This window comes from Pecten maximus, chromosome 6 (assembly GCF_902652985.1).
Source record: "Pecten maximus chromosome 6, xPecMax1.1, whole genome shotgun sequence".
Taxonomy (NCBI): domain Eukaryota; kingdom Metazoa; phylum Mollusca; class Bivalvia; order Pectinida; family Pectinidae; genus Pecten; species Pecten maximus.
In genome coordinates, this window is record NC_047020.1 from 35547156 (window position 1) to 35558633 (window position 11478).

The following is an 11478-nucleotide window of genomic DNA, read 5'->3' on the forward strand; positions in this document are numbered from 1 at the left end:
ACAATCATGACATTTAAATGTTAATTCCGTGCAGTAGATCTTTATTGTCTACTGGTATGTACTGTACATGTATTGCATGAACACAAATAATTAATACCCTAGTTCATCATTGTTACATAAGTAATAAGGAAAACTGATAAATTTGTGTGAAAAAGTTGCCTTTTTAAAGATTTCAATATAATCAGGTTCAACTATATGCATCTTAATGCAAGGTAAACTGTTTTTAATGTGAATCATGATTCTCTCAGCAGAATTATCTATCTGTAAAAACATGATTCTCTCAGCAGAATTATCTATCTGTAAAAATCTTAACAATTTGTACTAATATTAAAACAGGAATGATGGACGTTGAGTTGAGATATATTTACGATTCTTTCAGCCTCTGTTCTGTATGATACATTTACGTGGAATAAATGTATCTGCTTAGAAGAGGTAGGGTAAAATAGCTTTCCGTTCCGGCGGGTATTTGGGGAACGTCTCCTTGTACCATCTGTGGACGAGATACCCCTCGATGAGTTGGTTGACAAATACAAAGAGCCACAGATATAGACATACCTCGTGTTCCCAGCCGACCACTGTGGCGATTGCAAAGTACAGAATAATCTCCATTAGAAAATGTGGACAAGATACATATTCAAACAAGTCCCCGTGTGGAATGTGATGCTTCTTATTGGCAACATTACCTAAAAATTAAAATATAAAACAACATAGTTTACACACAGAACCAAAACATATCAAGGTGGATGAAAACCATATTTTGTTTAGAATTCATGGACTAAAATAGTATTCATTATATCAATAAAAATATATTCTTTGCAAAAATATACAGAATTGTTCAAATATTTATTCTGATAAAAAATGATCAATAGAAAATTCATGACAGAAAATTAATAAATGCAGTTGGTTATCTTATATCATCTTTTATAACCTTAATCTTTAAAATAATCGCAGTATTTAACAAATTTACTTGTTAAATATACACCCAAAATTTGATTCAAGCAATACAAGGAAATTATCTCCCTTGGACTGCACAAATTGTCATTCAATCACTGCCAACATTAACCTTTCAGTGTATTGTGGCATGGCTACAGTTAATATGCGACTCACATACATGCTCTTCTATCACCTCTTGAACATTATTTGCTGCCTCCAATATTTTCAGAACATTAAAATTTCCAAAATATAGAATTAGTTCTGAACATAAATGTCCCATATACTTGATCAGTTCAAAACGGACCATAATTTTGTAATTCTTAAAATGCCATCATATCCATGATGAACATCCTTTAATACTGCTTACACAGTAAATATGATATACAGTATGATCATTGTATATGCCTATTTCCCTGCCTCTCAAATTTGGCAGGATTTTTTGTTGAATGGCTTGAAGGGACGTCATTCTCAAATTGTAAACTAAGTGCTGACCTGCTTTCTTTAACAGAAATAACCTCATACAATAATTAAGTTCAACCAATGATGCAAGTTTCATTCAAAACGCTGAGTGTATCTATATCTGAATTAAACATAAATCTAAAACCAATATCAAAACAGACCATGTGTGACCTGCTTTCTAACAGGAATAACCTCATAATTAAGTTCAACCAATGATGTAAGTTTCATTCAAAACACTGGGTGTATCTATATCTGAATTTAACATAAATCTAAAACCAATATCAAAACAGACCATGTATGTCGTCCTGAAATGAGACCTAATATCACTGGTGACAACTCTTTTAGAGATGGTCTCCACATCAAGTTTACCGAGATATAAAATCTCACCATTCTTATCCTGTCGTAACTTAGCCATCCTTTTGTTGATACTGTACTGCTTGTAACTTGCATACAGGAACAAGACCACAGCATACCATTGTAGCCAGGACAGTGAATAGAAATCTTCTGTAAGGAAACAAATATTTTCATAATAACTTTTCATGATTTTAAGTTTGGTTATCATCATCACGGGACATCAAAGACATTTTGAGAGAAATTAAAATTGAATATTAAAAGTTTTCAAGATGAAACATTTGTCTAAAAACTTGTCAAATTCTCACTCCCATTGGGGTGAATAAATAATTTTCTCTCACTCTATTTTTGCCCTATTTTGTATCTGAAATTGATGTTTTATCAATGCAAGACAATGTTGATGTGATATGTGATTAAATTGCTGACATGACATCATTATATTGTCCCCATGACATTTTGTAGTTGTTGTGAAGGGGAATTACCCATCTCAACCCTTGGGTGAGATATGGAACTGCTGCAAGGTTAAACTGTGGATACAACTCTGCAATTGAATGATGTCAGGACAACAATGCAATGACATCACATCAGCAATTCAATCAAATCCCTCATCATTTTCTTGCATTGTCGTGATGTCAAAATTAGATATGTAATAGGTCTAACAGAGTAAAACAAAATAAGTATTCATCCTCTTGAGTTTGAGACCTGTGGATCTCAATGTAGGAACTTTTTAAGCTGCCAAACACTTGGAAAGTAAACTTCAAAATCTTCTCCCTCGGATTGAAATATCTCTGTTTCATCCCTGATTGTCAGGATACCTACACGTAGGTATAGATAGACTTTCAATAACCAGGATAATACAATGTAACATCAAAAACCATAACTGCCTTTGGATATATAGGGAGAGCAGGATATATAGGGATACCAGGATATATAGGGAGAGTAGGATATATAGGGAGAGCAGGATATATAGGGAGAGCAGGATATATAGGGATACCAGGATATATAGGGAGAGCAGGATATATAGGGAGAGCAGGATATATAGGGAAAGCAGAAACATCTACCCGGTACCTACCCAGAGAGATTGGACCTGCCTGAGACAGGGACAGGATGGATATGCCGATGCTGGAGTAGAATAGCAAACCCACAATGTAGATGACCAGACTCATTTTACTGTTTGAGTAGCTGTTGATGTATAGGGTTTCAATGCTTCTGCGAATCACCTGTATCTCTTCCATGACAATAGCTAGCACCATTGGAAACGGGGCTGTCAGATCTGTGACAAAAGTGAAAGACATCTACATGTGTTATAATACATTCACACATATAGCAGTGTATTTACTTGTGGATTTTTTTGACACACAATGTATTCAAGTTCTGTTTAAGCATACTTTATGACAACGAACTGATGAATTAATGAAAAATTCATTTCAATCATTACATACCAATCTAGAAAAAATGTACATAATTTTTCTTTGGACTTTCATTCAATTCAAACTTTTGTTTTATCATATATTTGAAACCAGTTTTACAATCTGCTTTGAAAAAGTAGCATTTTATTTGAATTAACAGAATCCAAACACTTTTAAATTGACATCCAGTGAACCCTTGAGAGCTTAATTTGGTATCCCCAGAATTATATTTGATAGAGCTAGAGCTTGATGGGGCACATCTCTAGGACATAATGTTGAAATGTTTTAATAAACAAGATTTGTTGATCCTATTGATACATCATTACATTCAGCAGCTGATCACCTTCAGCCTCCTTGCCAGGATGTCCTATGATAGTGAGGAAGTCTTGGACACATTCTGGCCAAACTCCCGTTCCCAAAACTGTGTAGAGAGTGATGGCTAAGACAGCGGAGTTTATCACTACACCCGTGAGATAGAAATGGCAGAACCAGCTACAATGAAATAAAAAATAAATTAAATAAATGAAATAGATTGTTTTATACTGGTTAGAAATTAAATTAAGTGGTTATAGTGACTTAAGTATGATGAAATCATCATACACATTTATTTATTCAGATAAAAGAAAATATTATGAATGCATGCATTAATTTAAAGGAACAATACAAATAAAATGATGAACAGTAGGGGAAAATGTCTAATGCCAGATCCCTCCTCTCAGTATAAATCTGCCTGATGCCAGCTCAGGTCGGCACGTCGATTTACCCCATACTACCACATACTACCTATTGTGTCATGAAATACGACACACTATTGAATAATATGCTACAAAAAGAGAATTTTTATCTTATAAAGTAACAAGAGATCCCAGAGGGATCTTGGCGCCCACCATTGAATGATCTTCATAGGTTCCATGTCAGATTGATCTTTTCTCTACTTTTCCCTTCATTTTACTAATCTGTATCAATTGAGAAATATCCCTCCAGTACTTTTTAAACAAGGGAAATTAAACTTATATATGAAATTTGAGATTAAGCGATAATGGTTGTCTGTCGACAATGTTTTCAGATTGGTCCAAAAAATGCAATACGACGGACCAAGGAGAACCTACATATGAAAATTGAAAAAGATCCCTTCAGTACTTTCTCAGAAATAGCGATAACAAACTTCTATGGTCAAAATCAAAGATGGCTGCCTGTCGGCCATGTTGTTTTCTGATCGGTCCCAAAATACAATATGCATAACTAGGCACCAAGGAGAACCTACATATGAAAATTGAAAAAGATCCCTTCAGTACTTTCTCAGAAATAGCGATAACAAACTTCAAAGGTCAAAATCCAAGATGGCTGCCTGTCGGCCATGTTGTTTTCCGATCGGTCCCAAAATATAACATGCATAACAAGGCACCAAGGGGAATCTACGTATGAAATTTGAGAAAGATCCCTTCAGTACTTGCTCAAAAAAAGCGATAACAAACTTCAATTGTCAAAATCCAAGATGGCTGCCTAACGGCCATCTTGTTTTCCGATCGGTCCCAAAATATAACATGCATAACAAGGCACCAAGGGGAATCTACGTATGAAATTTGAGAAAGATCCCTTCAGTACTTGCTCAAAAATAGCGATAACAAACTTCAAAGGTCAAAATCCAAGATGGCTGCCTGTCGGCCATGTTGTTTTCCGATCGGTCCCAAAATATAACATGCATAACAAGGCACCAAGGGGAATCTACGTATGAAATTTGAGAAGGATCCCTTCAGTACTTTCTCAGAAATAGCGATAACAAACTTCAAAGGTCAAAATCCAAGATGGCTGCCTGTCGGCCATGTTGTTTTCCGATCGGTCCCAAAATATAACATGCATAATAAGGCACCAAGGGGAATCTACGTATGAAATTTGAGAAAGATCCCTTCAGTACTTGCTCAAAAATAGCAATAACAAACTTCAATTGTCAAAATCCAAGATGGCTGCCAAACGGCTATCTTGTTTTCCGATCGGTCCCAAAATGCAATGTGCATAACTAGGCACCAAGGGGAACCCACATATGAAATTTGAGAAAGATCTCTTCAGTACTTTCTCAGAAATAGCGATAACAAACTTCTATGGTCAAAATCAAAGATGGCTGCCTGTTGGCCATTTTGTTTTCTGATCGGTCCCAAAATGCAATATGCGTAACTAGGCACCAAGGGGAACCTACATATGAAATTTTAGAAAGATCCCTTCAGTACTTTCTCAGAAATAGCGATAACAAACTTCAATTGTCAAAATCCAAGATGGCTGCCAAACGGCCATCTTGTTTTCCGATCGGTCCCAAAATGCAATGTGCATAACTAGGCACCAAGGGGAACCCACATATGCAATTTGAGAAAGATCCCTTCAGTACTTTCTCAGAAATAGCGATAACAAACTTCTATGGTCAAAATCCAAGATGGCTGCCTGTCGGCCATTTTGTTTTTTGATCGGTCCCAAAATGCAATATGCGTAACTAGGCACCAAGGGGAACCTACATATGAAATTTTAGAAAGATCCCTTCGATACTTTCTCAGAAATAGCGATAACAAACTTCAATGGTCAAAATCCAAGATGGCTGCCTGTCGGCCATGTTTTTTTCCGATCGGTCCCAAAATGTAATATGCATAACTAGGCACCAAGGGGAACCGACATATGAAATTTGAGAAAGATCCCTTCAGTACTTTCTCAGAAATAGCGATAACAAGAATTGTTTACGGACGGACGGAGGGACGGACCACGGACCACGGACGCAGGGCGATTTGAATAGCCCACCATCTGATGATGGTGGGCTAATAAATCTATTATACAAAATGGATACTAGTATATTCAGGAATGGACCAGACAACGAACCAAAACTATACATTTATCTACGATACATGTATACTGCCACGTTTAGATCATTTAACATGATTACGTGGGTTTGCTTGGCTTTTTTCCAGAAAAAATCTTTTGGTGACTATAAGGGATCGTTTTATGCGTAATTTGAGCATTTATTGGCCCTGAGAAGGGCCGTTTTATGCGTAATTGGAGCGTGTATTGGCCCTGAAAAGGGCCGTTTTATGCATAATTGGAGCGTGTATTGGCCCTGAAAAGGGGGGGGGGGGGGGGGGGGGTGTGGGTGGTACTCTCCGTTTATTTACGGTGTAGGCGGAGTTTCAACAAAATCTCATTATCTGCACAGAATAAGAAATCATTTTAAAGATTTACTATACTATACTACTTCTTTCACTAGAATGACAAGATCCCGGGTTGTATATAAAACATTGGAACTTTTTTAGTCTTTTGGGTGACCTTGAAAAGGGCCGCTTGAAAAATGCCTTACTCTTATGTTAAGATAGGCTCTTCATAATGTGTTTTATTCGCCATATATATTTTTCCATGCCCCTGTTGATATCTGTGCTGAGATGTACCATGTCTGGATGATAATCCTGGGGGTACTTGATGTCTGTGAACCTCACAAAAAAGTTTTCATAGCGCTTTTGGAGCAGTTGATTAACCCTCTTTCTCTAAATCTGTCTGTCAAAAACTTATTTTGTTAAACCCGGGACCTTGTTGAAATTGCCTCTGGTCATTATCTCAGCCACGTAGACCTGTGTTCCTGCGTTGTTGAAATGGTCAACTAGAACGTCACAAATCCCCTTGAAGATTTCTCTTGGGGATGATGTAGGGGTGATGCTGTTTCCATCAAGATGTAGCAGTATGTAATCCGGCTTTGCGTCTACTGCTTTCTTCATGAGCCTTTCTGGAATGCTGTCTGTTCTCAGTTTGCAAAGTTTTAGTTTGTTGTCCGGTCCATTCCTGAATATACTAGTATCCGTTTTGTATAAAAAAGATTAATTGATAAGATAAAAAATCGTCTTTTTGTAGCATATTATTTGATATTGTGTCGTATTTGAAGACAAAAAAGGTAGTATGGGGTAAATCGACGCGCCCGCTCAGGTCCCCCCTCTGAGATACAAATCTGTCTGGTGCCAGGTCCTTCGTTCCTCTCAGATGTAAATATGTGATAATGACTGCTTAAATGAATATCAATCTTTCATGCTATTGTTCCCATTATGCCCTGTTGTATCAACGCTCATAGATCACTCAGGCAAAATCACCAAATAGATGAAGATGATGATGTAGAAGTGAAAATTTGAAAGAATGGAAACAGTAAATATTCAGTTACTGTCTTTTCTTTCAATAGGCATAGTGAGGGAAATCTTATACAATATAGATATGTAAACGATTTTTTGTTGAGAGTCATGTTTTTAGAATAGTTACTATGAACTTCCAGCTTGTCTTTTTACTCAAATACACTCAAATATACTCAAATACACTCAAATACACATAAAATATACTCAAATACACAAAAATATACTCAAATACAAATGTATTTCACACATATAACCTTATTTTGTGCGTAACATGGTCGTTAATAAGCGATCAGGCTACGATCTTGCGAACTATGATACCCGGATCGGTTGGGATATTTAGGCTTTACTGAAATTGACTTGGAATTATCGAAACGTTGGGAAATGGGGCTTAAATTAGCATTATTTTCAGAGAACAGAGCCAAATATTTGTTCTGAAATGCTCAACTGTATTAATGCAAAACATTAGTGGTTTATTTGACCGAGAAGTAGTTTAAATCAATATTTAATCTGATGGACTGACAGAAGAGAGCGAGGAGACTCATGATCAACAACATAAAACATCAAAAGCGGTTACGTATTGCTCTCGGACTAGGCACAGAATGAACGAGTGTACATGTCTTATTACATGACAGTCTGTCACAAGTTTCCTGTCGCGTTAACCTCTAATATTGGAGTAAGCTTAGAAAATATTATCAACAAACCTTTTCGGCACGTGCAATATACTGTCCCGTAACTTGAAACCGTCTAATTTACGGACTTTCCCAAACAAATATAGATCATGGATTAGACTAGGGAAATAAGAACTATATTCGACGGTTAAATAACCCAGAATAATTGCTAAAGAAGCAATATTCCATACTACGCTAAGCAGAAACATCCTCCTCACAAATCACACCGGAAACGACCCCGGGATTATAAAAGTAGGTTTGTAAACAGAAAGGAAAAAAAATCCGGCCTGGGGAATTAACTGTCTTTGGTCGGTTGTAGAGGAAACCAAATTCGAAATAAAAGCACAAAGTTTATTAGTACAATATGAATTACTTTTTTTATTATATTGATAAGTAAACAGAAAAGGGGGGGGGGGGGGGGGAGGTGAAATAACATCAGCAAGCTTAAGAGCAGTAAGAACAGTGTTTTTTGTTTGTTTTTTTTCGAACATTATAATTTAGGACTGATCGGCCGTTGGACATTTAACTACTGACTATGTTATGTAAATACAGTGAAACCTGCTCTAACGACCGCCTGTCTATAACTAATGACCGATTTTAAGTTCCCCGTGAGATTTGATATATAACAAACCTCTGTATAGCGACTATTGTGACTAACGACAGGTGATTTTGGAACGGCGGTCGCTCATTTGTTTCCTATAGCGACCGATTTCTGTCAGCCACCATCTGTACATGTACAGAAACACATGTTTACAATCGCCAACTACAGTACGTATGTCTCGATGAGCATGTACGGGTTGTATATTCCCGTACCTTACATATTCATCATTAAAAACATAATTGATATGATCAGACAATTTCTCACTCGAAGTGAAAACCCCAATGTATGAGTTTATGCGCGTAAAAAAATGTCACAACCAAAGATAACGCCAACGCAGTTGACATATATATTTTTTTGAAGATGTTTGATATAAACGAAACCATTGCATTGCCTAAGTATCTAACGATTGTAAGTCTCGATTTAAGCATGTTCAAATTTTGACAAAGTATACAGAATCTATATAGGTATTGTCAGCAAAAAGATGAACGAAAAAATCTATAGTGACATACAATGTACTTTATATATGTTCAAAAATCAAAAAAGACAGGGCCAATGATAGAATCCTGTGGTACTCCTACTTTGGTAACACCAACGAGAGAAAGTGAGTCAGCATTCTCATTTTTGTGACATCTAAATAATATGTTAACCATCCCGAAAGGTGTCCAGTAATTCTATAAGAATTCAGTTTTGCCATTAGCCCCAAGTGCAAAATATCGAATGCTTTGGATACGTCATGTACGTATATTACGACTTTGTATATTATAACATGTGCTAATGGGCAATATGGCCCACAGTTAATAAAGAAATTGAATCTGAATTGAATTGAATACGAATGTACAATGTATGCATGTTTTCTTCAACTGTCGTATACATATCATAATAATTTTTTTTTATATATACAATTGTATATACAATTCAATGACTGGCGGGGGGGGGGGGGGGGGGGGGGGATACTCTCCGTTTATTTACGGTGTAGGCGGAGTTTCAACAAAATCTCTTTATCTGCACAGAATAAGAAATCATTTTAAAGATTTACTATACTATACTACTTCTTTCACTAGAATGGCAAGATCCCGGGTTGTATATATTTGTGTTCTTTTCACTCAATATTATTCCACATTTAAAGTGTTTAATAGGTCTTATCTGCTTGTTTAGATTATTTTCCCCAGATGGGGACACAAGTAAAGGACACATCAACAATGCTGCAGCGTGTTTCGTCATTATCAGTATGGGGGAAATATTACAAGTACATTGTGTATATCAATCATAAAGTATACACCATTCAAACATACAAGTAATGGTTAATCATATAATATAATTATACAATATATGGAATAAAAAGAAATACTTCATAAAAGAATAAATCCCAAATTTTCAAATTTTCACTACCCTAATATATATATACACATACACAACTACTGATGCACTAAGTTTTTGTTTAAAGTTCAATACATACATACATATACATATAAATATTTATATTTATGAATTTTCTTCATGACGGATTCATTGTTATTTTTTAGATATGTAAAAAGTGACGGCAATACCCTCCATTGTTCTATAAATATTCAAATAATCATCTACTTAATGACGGATTTATAGAAATATTAGATAAAATAGGTAAACGCTGAAGAAAACTATCCCCTGGTGACAATAACCCCCGTTACTCTTAACACAATTATATATCTTTTTAATGACGGATACTTTTTATCATTAAATCTTACAGAAATCATTGTACCAATTGTCTTCCGATAGTCATTTAAAATCCATGAACACATTGTTTGAGATTTAATGTAATAATAAATTGTCGTTAAGGACACATTTGTGTTGATGATATATCTATGCATGGCGCACTCCCACTTACTAATGTATCCACATACATACATATACATAAGCTTTTATATGTATGTTTATCAATTTCAAGCACAAACATGCAAATCTCTATTAGAAACAGCCTCTTGTACCTGAACTCCATCTACGGTATCTCAATGTCACGACTTTAATAAAAAATATATATAAAAAATAAGAGAACCAAGGAAGTTTGAACACTATACACTTTTAATAATGACTCGTTGCTGTAGTAATATAGCGTGTTCGGTGACATTTATGATGGCCCTTCCGACCGAGCCTACATGCACCCCACACGAGGCCAACGTTCGTCATGAATGGCCGCTATTGTTCTGCGCATGACAGGTATTCAATAGCTTCCTTCTTGTGGGTAAAACATTAACCCCTGTAGAATCAAGCCCTTGTTCCCACTCAAAAACTCCAAATATAGTAAAAAACGTATGCTGTAGCAATCGAGAAATACTCTGATTACCAATCTGATCTTATTTCAAACGGAAAACGAATACGAACAAACATATCCGAGTTATTTGTACCTGTATGGGGATATTTATTTAATTTAACATTTACACGTTTGACTTTTATCATAATTCTCAAAAATGTTCTCAACTGTGAAAGATGGAATGTACATTTGTGTTTTCCTTATAGGATACCTGTCTTTTGTTGGTAAGTACATTTTACTTATTATTGCTTATATGATAAACATTGAAAACAACAAAAATCGGCCAAAAGTATTTATTTGATTAATGTGGAAATCTTTTTCCAGCTTCTAATTTTGAAGCGGTTATGTATTTTGTTCTTAAAATGTTTGTGTCTTCTTTGAAAATGTATTTATCCAATTTAGATTTTAATGAGTCTTTTCGTAAAACCTATTGTAATTTACATGAAATTAATTAAAAATCCTCATTTTACTCTGTTCTTACTCAAATTTTACAATCAGCATACATTATCGCTGTTATCTTAAAATTATTTATTTGTGTGGTTTTTTTTCTCCCTTTTTTTTACTCTTGTCATAAATACCGACATATATATTTAAGTGAAATAGACTGTTTTTCCTGCATGCGAAA

General features: G+C 35.4%; 1 protein-coding gene across 1 annotated transcript; it reads right to left on the bottom strand.

Moving 5' to 3' along the window:
* Positions 1–273: 273 nt before the first annotated feature.
* LOC117329650 (polyprenol reductase-like) lies at positions 274–8205 on the bottom strand. The gene is made up of 5 exons (XM_033887685.1): positions 7999–8205; positions 3496–3644; positions 2816–3016; positions 1780–1896; positions 274–683 (listed from the first exon to the last, which is right to left on the bottom strand). The coding sequence occupies exons 1-5, from the start codon at positions 8172–8174 to the stop codon at positions 424–426; spliced, it is 903 nt and encodes a 300-aa protein (XP_033743576.1). The 5' UTR covers positions 8175–8205; the 3' UTR covers positions 274–423.
* Positions 8206–11478: the final 3273 nt, after the last annotated feature.